An 18,803-nucleotide genomic window follows, 5' to 3' on the forward strand; every position below is an offset into this window, starting at 1 on the left:
ATTCTCTACATAGTTGCTGACGATTACCCCTGACGAGTGTCAGCCGAAAATATTCGGGTTTATTTCAATATGAATATTCAATTGTATATGATAAATGATTCATGGTACACTACCGTTCTAGATAATAATGGTAGATTTGTAGACATGAATTTCTCTATATTTTTAAAGGTCGACCGCAATGTGGGAAATTGATAACTATATAAGTAGGCCCCTAATCGTACAACATTTTTGTGCAGCCGGCCAGATATATACATAACACCGTGAAACTGCCTCGCACCGTGAAACCTGTAACGGTGATAGCGAGACTAAGTAATGGACTGCAAATTATAATCGTTAATATCTGAATGTGAATCGCGAGCAGCGTGAAAATAAATTTCACGTCATGGAATAAATGTTGCCAAAATATTCATGTATAAATTGAACAATCAATATATGAATACCAAGTCAGATTAAAACACATTTAGCGGGTCACAAGCCACTTAAAATTGGCCCGTCTCTGCTTAGCGGGCCGCAAAGATTTTTTTGCGGACCGCATAAGGATGCAACTCCTGATCTAAGAGACTAAACTAGCACGCTGTTTATATAGTGGAAACTTGTGTCGTGGTGCGTTACGAGGCTTGCCATTACAATCTGTGTTATTGGGGTCGACCCATTAGCAACAATCGACAAACGCATCATCGTATAGCCGTATGAATAGCATGAATAATAAAAGGTTACCATGCAACACTGTAGCAGTGGTGTGGTAGGGTGGTAGGCTATTTGACGGAAGAATAATTGCAGATGCAGAAAGTTCTCTGCGACTCTAATGTCTGCGGGAATATGGATTAGGTGGTTTAATAACCCCATAAGTGCAGTAAATGCCTAAAAGTCTCTAAACGTGAACCGAGTTTGACAATAATAAGTCTAAAATATTATCTCCATGAATGCTATAACTAGGGATGGTGTGAACGTGAGGTTCACGTTCGCGTTCTGTGTGTGACCCTCAGAAATTTAGAGGTTCACGCTTACAAACTAGCATTGGTAGGTTCTGCAGTGTGAACCATTTTCATATATTACAATTTTACTTCATTATAACATCTTTGGTTGAAATTTATTGCATTTCAACTGCGGGCAACTATATGCATAGCGCTGACAGCATAAAAAATCAACACCGAACGAGCATGCACCTTGACGATCTCAAAAATTTCACTTCCTTTGTTACAAAAGTTTGCTCGAAATATCTAGCTTTCCGTTTGTGAATATTTAGTGACTCTCCGCCGTGAGCTTGACCCGAAATAACACAACATCAAGAGCGAAATACACTACATGTAGTCAGCGTCAGCGAATGATGCTTATTCAACCAATCGATGGAGCTGATATCATTGTCTGATGCAAAATATCTAGCAGGTGTACGGGCTCAATCTTGACTTCATATGTTAATTGTATAATAAAACAAAATACGTGCGATTAGGGTGTTGGCTACTGCTGTATAACTTGTCAATAGGGTAATATCGGTAGCAAGTATAGAAACCCGTTTTACACTCTGCTCAGTATCAACGTCGCAATACTCAGATGCCGAATATATTGTCCGGTATGGCCTAGTTCAGTGGCTCTCAACCTTTTTGTCTTCGCGGACCCCTTTCGGACCGTCACGGAACCCGCGGACCCCCACGAAGTTTTAGTTAAAATTTATCTCAATTATCGTGCAATCGTCATCTGTCTTGTGGAAAATGATAACTGTATACCCTTAGTGATAAATATTAACAAAATGACTTTTCTTAAAAATGAGATCATACTATTCATGTAAAAACTGTATTGACTTCTATTATTTCCAAGCGAGGTCTCAAACTGCATTTCTGGAAATTAGTGGTCGTGTCTTGAAAATCCGCGCCTTCGATTTGATATGAACGAGTGCCGTAAATCCATTTCCACAAATATAGATGGTGGCGAATGTAATAATAACGATACATTTTGGACGACGATACATTTGGGTCTCTAAACAGCAAAATGTTTGAATCAGTCGGCTTTAGCAATTAAAATGAGTTTGCACAGTAGGATATTTCATCTCAGACCGCCATTCTGTGTATGTGAGTTCTGAAGTTTTACTAGTAATGAAGCGAAACTGCCTCGTGATTTTCCGAATTAAAAAATACAAATCAGGTTATCAAATATTTTGAGGCTTCGCGGACCCCCTGAAAATGTTTCACGGACCCCCAGAGGTCCGCGGACCCCCGGTTGAGAACCGCTGGCCTAGCTAGACCGTTAAGGCGTAAGCTTATATTCCCTTGCAAGTCCTCGTCGTAATTGTTGGTAAAGCGACGGAAGATATTGATTTTATGGGATTATTATATCATTTGATTTCCTCAGTTTGGCGACGTTTAAAACGTCAATATGTATTTCAGCATTGTGGCATTATGTGGCCCGAGTCGTCGCTAGGTATCGTGTTCATTAATATAGGGGCGATCACTTCACTGAAACGTAGGGTTGGAATTAGCAATATGACGTCACGTAACGTCATGAGGTTCACGTTCGCGTTCTTACAGAACCTTTCAAAAAGGTTCGCGTTCACACTAACCTGAACCTTCCAGAGGTTCACACCATTCCTAGCTATAACACGTCCACGGCGCAGATACGTGTTTTGCAAAATTATAGTAGCAGTCGTAGCTCAGTGGCTGTAGAGCACTAGTCTCGCAATTTGTATACAGGCCCGGGTTCAAATCGAGCATGTGATAGCAACCCTTGCACAGGAGGCGTCAATTACCGAGAAATTGCCATTTTGATATCACAAAGGTGATTCAGCAGTCACTAAACTGACATCTCACAGTGATAGATGTTTTTTTCGTAAAAATTGGCAAATTTCAAGTGGGCCTACACTCAAGCATCGTTTCTCCCGTGCAAGCAAAATTATAAAGCCCGTTGTTTCCTGCATTCAAATTCACATAAAATTAGCAACAGCAAGAGAGGTGGAATTTCGTTCGTACAAATTGGCTTGAAGCATAGCGATTGATTACATAAGCTTCGTTTTGATTGTAACGTGACAATATCAGTCAGGACGTCATGAATCGAAGACGTCCGTCTTCGCAAGACAGGTGGTGAAGTGAAGACTGAAACGATAGGAAACACCGTGCTTCGTTGACGTGATTTACGCCGTCGTGACTATAGTGACAGCAAATATAACCAAACGTGAAAAAGCGTCCGGAATCGATACTGCTGTAACTGGCTCTCGGACTGTCGCACTTTTCGGCGAATAGCATTGGCGAATTACCACCAAGCACCATAAGCATTACTTGGCTGGCAACATTTCGCGCAAGCCTTGTAATCGGGTAATGGCGTCGTGGCGTGATGATAACGATTTTACCATCGCTATGTTCCGTCTGCTAGACATAATATTATTCAATATGAAATGAATATCGCTATAATATGTGATAACTCTTCAAAATCATTCCTTCTGTCATTGCAGCGGTGGATCTGTCGACGCGTCTGGGGATGTTGAAATCGTCGACATAAAAGACTCCGAGTGGCAGAGTTATCATAGTTATTGCTCTACAAGAAGGTCAAAGAAGACTAACAATCGCAGACATAAAGAGGGTGATGAGTGCAAAAAGACAAAGCATTCATCAACAAGTTCTTTCAGGGGGCACTCCTCTACGCCGAAGCGTAGAACGTCTTCTTTTTCCAAAGTGTTCGGTTGCAACGGAAAGTTTCGTTCCGATGGTAGGTGGGACTTGATTTTATGCGTTTTTAACGTCAACATGGTCCGGTGCAATTGACAAATAGTTTTCCTTGCTTCTCATAGTGTTTGGCAGACGCGCGTCCTTCCGAATTAAAAGTATTTCGAAAAGACGAAGTCATCAAGCTGATGATGATGGTATCAGCTGGCCAGGTATAAAGAAGTTAATCACTTTCCAATTTGTTTCGGTTAAGTTAATTAGCGTGTCTCTCTCTGTATTTAGCAATCTATTCAGTGTCAGACTATACACCATTTAATACGTGTACAACTATAGTGCAGCCTACAAAGGGTTGCATTTAAAACAAAAATATATTTAAAACAAACATGTTTAAAACAAGGCTCTTGTTTAAAACATGTTTTCAAATTGTTTTTTTTAAGCCATGACGTCAAGAATATGCAATTATGATGTCATAGTCAATTGACATTGACAATTGAAAATATAGGGTAAATATATTGCTCCTCTGACGAAATAGGTTTCCAAGCCCTGTCATATACGGAACAAAAACATTCTTAACCAGGATGACATCGTCATGCAGCATTTTTACGGCCGGCAGTCATCATCATCATCAGAACATTCATTCCGTACCAATGATATAACGTACTATAGCTGTGGAGCCGACTATGTCGAGAGTTCCAACCATTGCATATCGTACACGTCGGCTATATCGGTTGTAGATCGTTCATAGGCTCATACTGCATTTAAAAAAAGTATTTACACAATATGGCATAATCATACAACAATAAAAAACATACAATTTAAAGGCCTTTGTTTAAAACATGTTTTTAAGCAACCACTTGTTTTAAATGCAACCCTACGTGCAATGGTGTACTGTAAGACTTTACATTTAGGATTTGTGTATAGGCTTCTCGTGAAATCCATTAATAAATCAGTTTGGATATTGTCGAACATATGCATGCAGGGTGCGATTAACTTCCCTGACACCTTATACGTGACTACGGGGGTATAGGCTGCCTATAGTTTATGGATGTGATTCTTAACCGTTACTAACCTGGTGAACACTGGCGCTAATCAACCAGCTTTAGCGGAACCCATTAATAACAAAAATCGACCACAATGTTAAAAGAGCAAAACCAAATAAAATCTGATTTTCACACAAATCGAAAACATAATAATGAATATATATTGCAAATCACTGTGACTTCTGCTGTTCCCTCTTAGATACCAGTTCAGAAATACGTGGCTTAACCTTGTAAAGTGTCATTGTATTGATCGGACGAAACGCGACAGCGTGATGCCGATTGCTTAATTGCAAATGCCTATAAATATTTGAGATAGAATTGGCATTTCAGAAGGACAGGGTTACCATTTCGAACCCCAAGTTCCGTCGCGTACACCACTGCGCATGACGTATACCACCACAACAGCCACAATTCGACTGCTCATTGTATTGGGGCTAATTGCCTGAAACCAATGATGGCCAAGACGGGTGTGACATCACATATCATATGTCTCAGGCCATCCCTGATGTTCCAGGGAAGACCGGATAAGAGCCACTGGTTTATAGTGTATACTGCCTGTAGGATTACTGGAGCTCATCTATCGATTTCATTGATGAATCGTGTGTTGTCACTTGCATCATTAATTCCTATTCAATACTTAAACCGCAATATATGTGTGCTATTGTCGGCACTGAGGTGGTTATTTGATTAATACATTTTACTATTTTTGGCCGATTTTGTATCCAGCATCATTGGCGACCGGTCTACAATAATCTGCTGCCCATTCCAAGCCACTGGTTAAAAACAAATTACGGTCAACAAACAACCCTCTCATAGCAAGTTTTTTAAATGTCTCATGGTGCCTTAAAAAAATCAATGCAAAAAGTGGTTTCTATACTATCAATGTGACCGGCGTACCCGTTTCCCGGTGACCAGTTCTGCTATGATTGGTTCCGTGAATCACATTAAGCCGGTTTGAAGCTTTCGCCTTGATGGCAAGTGGTACCGAAAATGGATATTCACACTAATGTTTATGTCGAGAGTGGAACTAGTATACTTCCAAGGCCATCTTCAAAATCCTATAGGGTAGGTTTGTGCTATTTTTAGTCTGCCTGGAAATTTATGATTTTCACATTTTGTTTTTTTCGGGATTGTGTTAAATATTCTCTTTTGATGGTTCATTGCACTCTCAGTTTCAGAACCGCTGCTCTAATAAGCCATTCTAACGACTTATATATCGTATGCCATTTTTACACGAGCCTCTAAAATTTGCTAGCAATAAACACAGTTGAGTAGCGACAATGTTTTGGCGCCGTCCTGTGACGATGCTATAGGATGCAGAGAATAATAATCGAGATTAATATTTCGAATCAGTTATTTCCGTTGCCTCTCAGAGTAATTACATCCACGACACGATACATTACCGTTCTATTCAGACCCCATCGTCTTCAAGAGAGAACCTAAGCTATCGACAGGTAACGAATGAGCTTATGAATGCATTTCGCTAAAAGTTGAGCAAAACTATACTGTTCTTATCTACTTCCAGATACAGAATCGGAAGGAGTGCGACTTGGGAGTCCCGCGGAAGCTTGCCCCAGCATCTCGAGCAGTCGCAACAACGGCCGGCTCCGTAACCACCACAGAAGAAAGGCCGGGAGCGAAAGAGGCTACTTGAACAACAATACTTTTACACGGTCGACGATCTTTTCGCGCCCGTCCCTGACGTCGTCGACGATCAAGGAATCGGCTATCTATCAGCAATACGGAGATCGATCACGTGACGAGACGTTTGTTTATTTGGGCGAGAAGGTATGTTTTCTATATAGGCGCAACTCAAATCAACTGCAGTTGCGGCAAATTTCCAATAAAATTTGATTCGTTCCACGGACGAAGTTGATCGCGTTACGAAATCTATGGCAAACAATACAAAATAGCACAAGAGGAAAACTATGCAAGTTACTAGCAGACAGATATCGAGACTATATAATATCTATAAGCAGCCGCATTGATCTCCGAGTCGGATATCGAATTTATTTACACGGAGAAGTTTACTATTGTACCCTGCTCTTTCCACGCCTTAGTTGTCTTACTGTATATTAGTGATGAGTGGATCGACAAATTCTCTGGTTCTACTCCGATCCTGTTTTTTAAAGCTCTGGTCCGACTCCTAGGCCGGATTCCAGAAATGACCGTGATCCGGTCCGAAAAACTCTGATAATAATTATCTACTCACAGAATGGTATTTAATATTGATGGAAGAAGTTGCAAACAAGACAATAAAAACCCAACGATCAAATCCAATCATTATCTGATGTAATTACACCAACTTTGACTTGGCATGTGGTATATTTCCATGAACTTTTCACTATAACTATTGATTCGAGGGTAGGAGAGGGCGATATTCTGTCTAATTATTCACGAGGCTGAGCGCACTCACCAATTCACTCCGCGGTCCCTTGGACAACCGTGCGTAAAAACTTCGGCTTTCTTGTGCGTGGAACAGATTTTTCTGTGAGCGGCGACTTTGTCAGCAGTGCGTGGCCGCGAACGCGCGCAGCTTAGAGGGAACATTGGAAGAGGGTAAGGCTGTCATATTCTTAGTAAAAAGAACTGATCCAGCTCCATCCGACTCCGGCCGTATCAGAAAAAGTACTGATCCGGCTCCGAACCTGTTCCGGTCAAAAATGAGAAAATCCGGCCGGATATCTAATCCGGCTCCGGTCCATGCTCCGCCCTAATATGTATGGATAGTGTGGATAAAATAGTGACTGATTTTACTCTTGAATAGTCCTACACCGAGAAGGAACGCTGTAAAATTCCAATCGCGTAGAAGAAAAGTCCATTGTTCAAATGCTTGCAACTCGTTGCTAACATCCTCTGCACCTGACTTCCTCAAACCGGCGAAACCGATGGAGTCTCGTGCCAAGTCTGTAGCAGTCATTATCCTTGACTTTGATTGGTTGTAAAATGCCTGCCGGAACTGACAAACCTATAAGCTGGTCCGAGGCCGACGATGACAGATCATACATATCATTTGAACTTGGAAACCGCCGTTATCTCAAATCACGGAGATACCCAAAATCACGTAATAATAATTGATTCAAACCAGTATTTAGGTGATACGTAGGCCTCATTCAAAGCAATCGGTCAATAGCTTTGTCACTGGATCATTGTTACCAATAGCCACAGTCGTTGGACGGTGCTATTGGTGCCGCTGCAGAGAGTATACCTGGTCATTCCATGTCAACAGCATCATTCATTACTGGCCGGCGACTGTACAGTGTACATCACACATGCCCGAAGCGATTCTTGATTCCAACACGGCTCGTAAAACTGCAAAAATATATTTATAAACGTATTCTTGGTTTCCTATGAAAATTGTCTGATTTTGGAATAACTGTCGCTCTCAATAGGGATGGTGTGAACGTGAGATTCACGTTCGCGTTCTGCGTGTGAACGTCGGAAGTTTCGAGGTCCACGCTCACAAACGATCTTTGGCAGGTTCTGCGCTGTGAACCTTTTCCATATATTACAATTTTTCACGTCATTATAACATATTTGGCTGAAATGCTTTGCTTTTTGCACAACAGTTTGCTCGAAATATCCAGCTTTCCGTTTGTGAATATTTAGTGACTCTATGCTGTGAGCTTGACCCGTAATCACACAACATCAAGAACGAAATAGACTACAAGTGAATGATGCTTATTCAACCGCTCAATGAAATTGATATAAAGAATATATCGTTTCCTAATGCAAAAATCTAGTAGGCGCATACGGTATCCATCTTGATTTGGTATTGTTCATGGTATTATAATAAATTAAATCCGTGCGATTGGCGTTTTGGCTACTGTATAACACGTGGTAATAGCGGTATCAAGTATAGAAACCCGTTTTACACTCTGCTCAATACCAATGTATAGCAATATTCATACGGCGAATACATTGTCCGGTCTCGCTTAGACCATTAAAGCGTAAACTTACATTGCCTTACAAGTCATCGTCGAAATTGTTTGCAAAGCGATGGAAGACATTGATTTTATGAGATTACTTAAGCATTTCATTGCTCCAGTTGATACATTTGGTGACGTTTGAAAAGTCAGCCTGTACAGTTGCATTGTGGAATAATGTGACCTGCGAGTCGTCCGTAGGTATCGTGTCCATTAATCCCTTCACTGCCTGTCTATATACATACGGTAGGAAAGAGTACAGAAATACATTATGTGGCGTCGAAAAGTTTTATTGCATGCTGACAGCTTCATAAGGCCATAGGCCTATAGATTAAGGGTGGGGAACGCACCATTAGTCAAACAAATCGTATAGGCCTGTACCATATATCATAGCGTAATCCTATCACCCATATTGGTATATTCGATATTGCTCTCCAAATATTTTCTCATCGCAACTATAACCTTATCTAGCCAACATAAGTTGTTGGCTACGTACAGACGGCCAGAGCTGAGAATGTTGCCAAGCAAACATTTACTCTGAAACAAGTAATCTCTGCAATGTGAGTTAGACTTCACATCTGCCTCAATGAGATAATACATGCAATGATCGAGGTAGACGCTTTATTATTGTTATTTTTTCCAAGCGCTACAGAAATATGTCAGATCATGGTAAAATTAGAAATATCTATACACAAGTTCAACTGTTCGATGATAGCTTTCATGAACTCATTCGACAAAGCAATGACCTTCTTCGAGATAAAGGAAGATGGGCTCTCCATAGGGACATGGGAGTATCAGAAAATGTTATCGATGCTTTGGATGCAATCAGGTCATTTCCGTACTTTGAATGCATTGAAAGACAGGAAAACGATGATAGAGAAGAATATGACCTGAGAAACGTCCCTTCTTCAACTTCAACCGAGTTTTCCGTAGAGGAGGCAGAAAACAATGATCCCATCAGCTCACACGACGAAGCATTTATGATAATCAGCGAAGAGATTCGACAATTATGTGATGCATTCGGAACAGAGATGCAGTTTAATCTTACTAAAGTGGCAAAATGCCTTTTAAGATTGGGTACTTTGTACACCGAAATGGCCATGAATGAAATTGGTTCCAAAATGGATCAGAAGTTGAATTTCATTCGAGCGGCAGTTTTAATAAATGCTGCCGTAGTGAGATTACGTGTCAGCGGACGAGAGGATGATTTATATTCCTCGATCCAACAATTACGGGATTTCCATCAGAAGATGCTTAGATCCGGTGTTTCGACACATAATGGGAATTTTGTGGAATTCTCAGAGAATATCAAAGAAAAATTGGAGAAACTGCGTGCGAATGAAACGGGAAATTTGAATAAACTGAAGAGAATAAGACTATCATACAAACATACCGAGGATATGAATGAAAATGAAAAGACAGCGATATCCGAAGTCAGACTGCTAACAACTAATAACTCGAGTGATTATAAGGACATGATGGTGGAAGTTATAGAAAAATGCCTCCAAGTAATGGGAGATCCCCCGTGCGAATTCGCCATCGTCGGCCTCGGATCTTTGGCCCGCAAAGAAATCACACTATCGTCTGATTTTGAACACGTCATCATCCTGGAGAATGGTGCTCCTGACACAGAAGAAGTTCGTGAGTACTTCAGATGGTTCACGGTCATTTTTCACGTCATAATCATCGGTCTCGGTGAAACGATCGTTCCAAGTGTCGATATAAAAGGACTCTGCGATCACTACACCGTTGAAGATGAAAGTAACTGGTTCAGAGATGAATACACTCCTTGTGGGTTGTCATTTGACGGCATGATGCCGCATGCTTGTAAATGTCCCCTTGGACGACAAATCCCAACTAGGAATCGTAGTAACGTCGTCGAATTGATTCAGACCGCGCACAAGATGGCGGACTATCTAACGAAAGATGAACAATTGAGGAACGGTTACATGTTGAACGATGTCCTCGGCACTTCGTGTTTCGTGTTCGGCGACAAGAGCGTTTACGACAGTTTTCGTGTTCGATGTTTGGAAATTCAACAGTCTCTTACTGCGGAGGAAATATTTGAAGAAAAGAGAGATTTGCTCACTCAAGCTGCGGTAGCGAGGTATTCAAATCGACTTATACACTCACGGCATTTGGATGTTAAGAAATTGATTTATCGCCCAATCACGGTATTGCTACATTACCTTGCGGCAGATTCTGGAATACGCTTTCAAAACAGTTTTGATATTCTCGATGAATTGAAAGAAAGACAGATTATCAGCGATGAGTCGCATCACACATTATGTCACGCTTTGGGCATTGTACTGGAAATTCGAATTCGTTGCTACCAAACCAGGCACCGTCAAAGGAATATTGTAGCGGATAAAGACCTGGCTGATTTAGTGGGAGACAGGCATACCGGTGATTGCGAAACAGCAATCACATTCCTCTTGTCAGCAGTACACAATATGACCTATCGACGATTCATACTGCACACAGAATACGATCAGATTTCCATCCCATCAAGAGAAAGTGATATTTGGCACTTGCTTTTGGCAGAGGCAATGTTCCGTTACCAGCAGATTGACGCGCATTTCATTGAAAACATTCTTACCTTGGTGAAAGAATTGATCGAACAATACAAGAAACGAGAAATATCACTCGGTCGGGCACATCAATATATGCAGATACATATTGAAAGATTGAAATTTGGGCTGTACCAACACCTTGGTGGCAGCAGAGGAGATCAAATATCATCCAACGAGCTTATAGATATATTTGAATGGTCTTGTGATATCGATGCCGGTCTTACAACCGACATAACTCATCGGCTTCAAACTCTCTACAGTCGAGCGGCTGTTCTTTACAACAAAGGTAATTTCCAGGAAGCCGACAGATATCTCGAAATGTGCCTCGGCATTTTGGCGGATGACTCCAATCAAGTCAGTGAGGGTATGATCAATGGGCTATCGCAATTGGAAACGTCTCTGAAGCGAGAATTACTGAATACAGAAGAATCAATCGAATACTTTAGACATGCTTGTGAGCGACAGAAGAACACACTGTACGCGGAATATCTGTATAAGTGTGAAATCGGGAGGTCTCTCACTCAAAGTGATAAATCAAATGGCTACCAATTCTTGCGGGACATACTCGATGAATTGAAACTCAATACCAAATTGTTTGAGCCTAACAAGTACATTCTCCTAATGCGCCAACTTGGTGCAATGTTCATGGAATTCGGGTATCAGACGGTTGAGTTCAGCTCAGTTCTTGCACAATTAGTTACTGCAAGCGAGTTGAAAGTCCCAGGAGCTATTATAGGCCAAGATGACCAAGGTGTCCGAGTGAATAACTCGCAGCATTTCAAGTACAGCTTTGGAAGACGGCGTAACGTTGGAAGATATGCTAATTTTACGTTTCACAGCTCTCACCGCGAAGAACCCTTGAGAATGTCTATCTGGCAGAATAATTTTTCCCACGCTATGCAGGTGTTTTCATCTGTCACTTATGACGATATGATCACCCTGATTAAATACGTTATGAATGATCCGTTGGATTCGTCAATGCCGGTAGGCCTACTGCCCCATAACGAATACCTTACCACAGCCATGGCGCTGATGACTTTGTGCGAAAATGTGAAAATCCGTGACATTACAGTATTTGAAGATTTGCTGCGATCTACATCGACAAAATGTAGAAAACTCAAAATACTTCAGCCATTTGTCTACGCATCCCTCAAGTATATTTCCGCGTACAGTGCTTCCATGAGTCATATTATGTCTGTGCAGAATTTCTTATTCAAGTTGATATTTAAAATTCCAGTCCACTTGCAAAGTCATCCGTACACACTGGCGGCCTCGCACTTCATGAATTTTGATTTTCTCAAAAGCATAAAGTTAATCTGGACAATTCTTCATTCACCAGACACGTACAGTCATGATATATTTATATTGGAATATTTCTTAACTAATGTTATGACAGTAATGCATTTATCAAAGTGTCGTGAAATATCTTTGAAACAATCGCTATATTATCAAATTTGCGTAACTCAAGGCCAGGATTTTATTGACGATTACTTGTTGCTGTCATACTACTACATCGGTGATACAACTCGCTTTGCTCTGTGTTATAACCTAGCTGTTGATTTCTTGGTTTTTGACCAGCGATCCTGCTGCGCGTTAGTTTGGAAACTCCTAAATTCAAAGCAACTGTGTCCTACATTGTACCAGATGTCAGTATCATTGCTACTCGAATCAGTTGATAGAGTGTGTGAGCTTATTTTTGAATATCCTCTGCTTTCAAGATATTAGTGATTTCGATGTAAGAGTATTTCTGTGCTGTAGGTCGCACCACCGTAACCGGCACCGCCACTATATATAATATATCTAGTTATACGCTTTGAAACAATCAATTTTCTCGCACATTGCATTATGATGTTGGTAATAATAAGCACTAGAATCTGCTTTCATTGGCCGTTTTAAAGACACAATAAATATCGAGTACCATTTTCGAAAGATATCAACAGATCAGGAATTTGAGTGCGCAAATATGGTCAAAAGTCTCTGGAATGTTATCCAAGTAAACCCACATTAAGACGTTGGAAAACAACTGGTGAAAACCGTGGGATTCAACATTATGTTATATTCTTTTACGGAGCTGGCTAATCTTGATAGGTTTGAGAAATTTTAGAACACCTCGCGTCTGACGATTGCTCGATTTTGAGCCAATATTGAAGTAAGCTCTGGCGTTGTCTGGCTTTGGATTTTGAGTGGCTGTGTTGCAGGCCTGCAAGGCTCGAACAAGTCATGACTCGAACCAAGTCATATGACTCGAGACAGGGACATTTCATCGTAACTTTGAAGAATAGTGAAGTGACCACATTATTGGTATTTCGTCTATCTGTCCTGATAGTTAGAAAATATAGGGCCAGAAACTGTTAGGACTGAGAAAAACTACGATATTATAAATGCGGGCCATTTTATATAGCTCGAGCAGAGTTGAAAAAAAGTGGTTTCAACCGGAGTGAGCTCAAAACTAGTGAAGAAAATGACTTGGAGTCGGACTTAAGTCACAACACTATGACTCTGACACGACCCTCTACTCACCGACTTGTACTCGGACTTGACTCGGTGGTGAATTGAAAATGACTCGACTTGACTCGAGTCAAAACTATAAAAGTGAGATTGACTTGTTTCTCGGAACCTTGCGACTTGGTCACAACCGTAGGTTGCTGGTTCGAGTTCGACAGAGGTCGACTCCAGAATAATTGCTTCTAAGTGTTGGAGGTTTATCTCGGCTCCTCCTCACCATGTCATCCACGTAAGCGGTGTCTTATAAAAAGTATATAAGTGGGCCGTGCTGCAAGTCAGCAGCTATATGGAATGAAAGTTAAGAAAAACTGACCCGGTGTAAATTACCACTGTAGTCGACAAACACCATGAACAACACAAACAACAACAACAACAACAACAACAACATATAACTCTTTGTTGAACAAATCAAAGAGAGAACCATACTGAAAATAGTTGTACAGTAGGGCTGTCCAAAAATACCATTTATTCAGATTCCAGCCATTCACTGATTAAATTGTCAGACTACCCTGAAAAGGTCGCACACCAAATTCGGCTCAATTTGAACAAGTATATAAGCCTCCGCTGATCCAATTAAAATTTTTAATTCATTTGGGAATTTTTTTTTAATTTTTCTGTCCACCTCATGAAATTGTTGGGTTGTCTTCAAATACGATGCAAGCTAAATTTGACTAAATTCCAACTAGTAGAGGTTGAGTTTCTTGTTGACAAATCTCGGATTACCCACCAATGTCCTATTCTTATGTGGCCAAATTGTTTTTTTCGTTTTGCCCTTCAATTTGAGACCACGTCATTTTTAGAGAACAGTGCAGTAGTGAGGGTTGAATCGTTTGTTGCAGGCCCTCAGGCTATTTAGAATGTAAACACTCTCATAATATACTTAACGTCGGACTATGGCCGGTCCATGCTTCCGAGAAATAAATAACATTCATTATACGTTAGATGATACTTTCCTTAGATAATATAGTATGTGTATTTAGGACTAATATTCTAATATGTGTATTTAGGACTAATGCGACTACTTCGAAAACGCGTACTGATCTGTTTTTGGGAATATGAATTCTCGCTTATTCTTATGTGAATTTAGAACTTTGTATTTTCGCGGATCAATAATTAATTAATGTTCATTTATAAACGCGTAACAGAAATCAAGCAAAAGTCGATATTACTGTGTAATGATTTTGATGTTGTTCCATACCGATTGGGAAGATAGCACACTCAATTTCGTAACCAACTACATAATCCCTAGTTACGTAGTCAGACGCATAACGGCATTTACGCAAAATCGGTATTGCTTAGCGATAATTTTGATCACTATGTTTTATCGCTCGCCGCCAGACTATTGCCGTTTGTATTTATGAACAAATTTCGAAAACTATGATGTCTACGCAAGACTATATTCGCAAGATATTCTATTATGTGTATTTAGGACTGTGTATTTTCGCGGATAGTATGAGCTCTCAGATAACACTCATCCACGTTGAACTATAGGCGTGGTTATTTGATGATGTATTAAAATTCTACGCACATTTCGCGCGATCAACATAATATTAATACCTAGTAACGATTCAACTTCATGACATTTTCAGTATTAAACAGAAATATAGACCTAGAATACTAACTTTTATTCATTAACGTAGTAAAACGCATAACAGAATTCACGCAAAAGTCGATCGGTATTTGCAATAAAGCCTAAAAATTAGAGTCGCATCTTTTCGCAATTTATGCAGCTATTCGCGCAGACTTTGCCGCATTTGCTGTATCTGAAGTAGAATTTCAGCGTCGTTATTCGCTATAAGCCGAGAAATGCACCTTCGCGCAATTTATATAGCCAAACGCATTAACTTTTCTGCATCTGAAGTAGAATTTCAGCGTCGTTATTTGTTATAAGCCGAGAAATGTACCTTCGCGCAATTTTTACAGGCAGTCTCACCCACTTTGCTGCGTCTGAAGTAGAATTTCAGCGTCGTTGTTTGCTATAAGCCGGGAAATTAGAGTCGCTGCTTCGCGCCATTTTACAGCCAGTCTCACACACTTTGCTGCATCTGAGCTTCATACTAATATATGCATAATTTTTGCATGACGAGAATACGGGTAATACGGTCAATAAACGCCGGAGGCGAGTCATTTAAACCTTGTTGCTAGATAATACCGCTTTCGGCTACAACAAAGTTGCCCTGCAACAAAAAATAGAAGCCCTAATGATCATGCAGAGGAAAGTTCAATTATACATCGGATTATTCGAATAGACTATCTACATTGTATAGGTATGAAGTGAAATAGAACGGAGTTTACGCAAAAGTTGCTATTGATCATAGACCAAGCTTGCTTTCAGAGCTGGAAACTAAATGCACATGAAAATTTAACTAGGTTTTCCCCACACGCATCAAATGTAGGCCTACTCAAGTGTTTATGAGATGGCGAATAGTTCGAAGGTTGTTGGCATGCAAGGACGTCACATAGAATTGTGGAGTTTTCTGTAAACTATAATCCAGTGATCTATTTTCAATCACTATACTTTTAATAATCTAAAGTAAGTAGCCTACTTGAATGTCATTAAAGAAAGCAGATTTGTATGAAAACTCGTTAAATAGAAGTAAAAGTAGCCTAGAAACATGACTACTTACTGAAAAATCGTTATGTAGAAGTGGGATTAGTCTACGAACATAACCACTTACTTACTTTGAAATCTCTACTTGTACTTGTATTCATACTTTACCTTTACACGTCGTTTTTGTATAATGGATACTAATTTTATTAAAAATTAAAAAGTGCGAAAAATTACATTTTATCCCGGAACGTAGCAGGAAAAATCGTATAAATTTTGTAAAGTAGATGGAAAACTACACTATTCCGATGCAGTAAAGACTCTTACACTCTGGATTTTGTGCAGTATATACTAATTTTACATTGCGGAGTATTCCATAAACGTTAATCCAGTGATCCTCCTTCTATTTTCAATCACGATCCGCTTATTATTCTAGGCTTCGAACCCCACACCCAGTACGTTTTATGGGGATTAATATTTTTAGATTAAATATAGCGTATCGAGACTTCGTGAAACTTACTTGGAAATAGTTATTTCTACCCTAATTTAATAGATTTCTCAGATATCGTAGCAACGGAACTGGCTTGAGCGAGCGGTTAAGGCGTTGGACTTGAGTTTCAATGAACAAGTGTTATAAGTTACTCATGTTTACAACACAACCTAAACGCAAAGTGCACGAATTTCCATATTGATCAAATACCACAATATTTGCTGGCTTTCAGAGTTAGTAACTAAGCGCGTAACAGAATTTACCTAAAAAAGTCAGTACTCCAAAATTTTTGTAAAGTATAGCTTTTTGGATTTAAGTTCCAATGAACAAGTGTTCACATATAGGTTCGAATCCCACACCCACTACGTTTTACGAGAATTAATATTTTTAGATTCAAATTTAGCGTATTGAGTACTTTTTCTGCCTTTTTCAGCGCATTAGAGACGTTTACACTATGGATTTCGTGAGCTTTACTTGAGTTTTATAAATTAACGTAAAAGTAGTCATTTCCGAGTAAGTAAAACGTTCGTATTGTAGGTTCATTTCTGCTTAATACTATAATTACCATGGAGTTGAAGCAGTCCAATATCAAAAACACCCGAAAGTATTTGTTGCATATAGCTAAAAACCTAATTGAGTACTCTGAAGAAGTACAAGTTGCACAGTTTGTGGTATTTCTATGACATCGAAATTTAGCTGACCAGAACTTATACTTGAGTACTTCGAAATGTACAAGTACTTTACCTTCACACGACGTTTCTGTAAAATGAATACTGATTTTATTAAAATATAAAAAAGCACGAAAAATTACATTTTATCCCAAACCATCATACGCATATCTGTTTTGCGTGAACATAGCATATACCTAAACATAGTCAATTTTGATAGCAGAATTGCCGTGTTAAACATTGAATTCTCACCATGAAAGTCGGTACGCGGTTATAGGAGAGTATAACAATGCGCCATACCAAATCCCATCACACATTTCATGATGGAACAACTTTAAAACTAACGCGGCTCTACATCGACTTTTTGCGTACATCTGTTTTGTGGGAGCGCATAGCACGTACCCATACATAGCCAACTTTAATAACGGAATTACCATGCTTAACATTGAATCCCAACTCGATACTTGATACGTAGTTGTAGGACATTATGGCAATGCACCATGCTGAATTTCATCACACATCTAATGATGGAACACCTCTGAAACTATCGCAGTCGAATACCGACTTTTACGCATATCTGTTTTTCGTGAACATAGCATATACCCATACATAGTCAATTTTAATAGCAGAATTAGCATGCTAAACATTAAATTCTCACCTTGAACGTTGGTACGCAGTTGTAGGACATAATAACAATGCATCATACCAAATTTCGTCAGACATTTCATGATGTAACACCTTTAAAACCAACGCAGTTCTATACAAACTTTTGGCTAAATCTGTTTTTCCGTAGCGTAGCACGTACCTATACATAGTCAACTTCAATAACGGAATTAGCATGTTAATAATCGACTCCCCACCGTGAAACTCGGTACGCAGTTGTAAGACATTATGACAATGCACCATTTCAAATTTTGTTACGCATTTCATGATTGAACAACTTTAAAACTAACGCAGTTCCATACCGACTTTAGCTAGAGCGTAGCACGTACCGATGCATACTCAACTTTAATAACGGAATTACCGAGCTAAACATTGAATGCGCAACTTGAAGATTGGTTCACAGGTGTAGGACAGTATGATAATGGAACAGATCAAATTTCATCACACATTTCATGATGGAACAGCTTTAAAACTAACGCAGTTCTATACCAACTTCGCAGGAATCTGTTTGCGGGAGCGTAGCACGTACCTATGCGTGATCAACTTTAGTGATGGAATTACAGATGTAATTAAGTTTCAACACTTTTACAACGATTCGTCTTGTTTCCTATAACATCCCACTCGATGCCCTCGTTATTAGGCTGTAATCTCAGCCTGAGCTATGTCTTGAAGCCTACGGGACTCTGCAAATTGTTTCGATTCATTCTCTCCGTTTCAATTCAAGATAAGGAAGCCCATTT

The 18,803-nt window shown here is 39.8% G+C and overlaps 2 protein-coding genes across 5 annotated transcripts in view; both read left to right on the plus strand.

The window, feature by feature from the left end:
- The window catches only part of LOC145433289 (uncharacterized), a 66,742-nt gene that overhangs the window by 34,957 nt on the left and 12,982 nt on the right, over positions 1 to 18,803 (plus strand). For all 4 annotated transcript variants that reach the window (XM_080310345.1, XM_080310344.1, XM_080310346.1 and 1 more), the window contains 4 exons: positions 3,440 to 3,693; positions 3,776 to 3,862; positions 6,106 to 6,144; positions 6,216 to 6,478. In XM_080310345.1, coding sequence (XP_080166471.1) covers positions 3,440 to 3,693; positions 3,776 to 3,862; positions 6,106 to 6,144; positions 6,216 to 6,478 — 643 coding nt within the window. The remainder of the gene's footprint in view (positions 1 to 3,439; positions 3,694 to 3,775; positions 3,863 to 6,105; positions 6,145 to 6,215; positions 6,479 to 18,803) is intronic.
- Positions 6,485 to 15,230, plus strand: LOC145433288 (uncharacterized). The gene has a single exon (XM_080310342.1). It carries the CDS (start codon positions 9,273 to 9,275, stop codon positions 12,912 to 12,914), a length of 3,642 nt encoding a protein of 1,213 aa, XP_080166468.1. The 5' UTR covers positions 6,485 to 9,272; the 3' UTR covers positions 12,915 to 15,230.

The sequence above is a fragment of the Botryllus schlosseri genome, chromosome 2 (genome assembly GCF_051294905.1).
Source record: "Botryllus schlosseri isolate E-star chromosome 2, Bs_hap1, whole genome shotgun sequence".
Lineage (NCBI taxonomy): Eukaryota > Metazoa > Chordata > Ascidiacea > Stolidobranchia > Styelidae > Botryllus > Botryllus schlosseri.

Excerpts from the sequence above, each read along its gene's own strand:
- LOC145433288 (XM_080310342.1), top strand. The coding sequence starts at position 9,273 with ATGTCAGATCATGGTAAAATTAGAAATATCTATACACAAGTTCAACTG.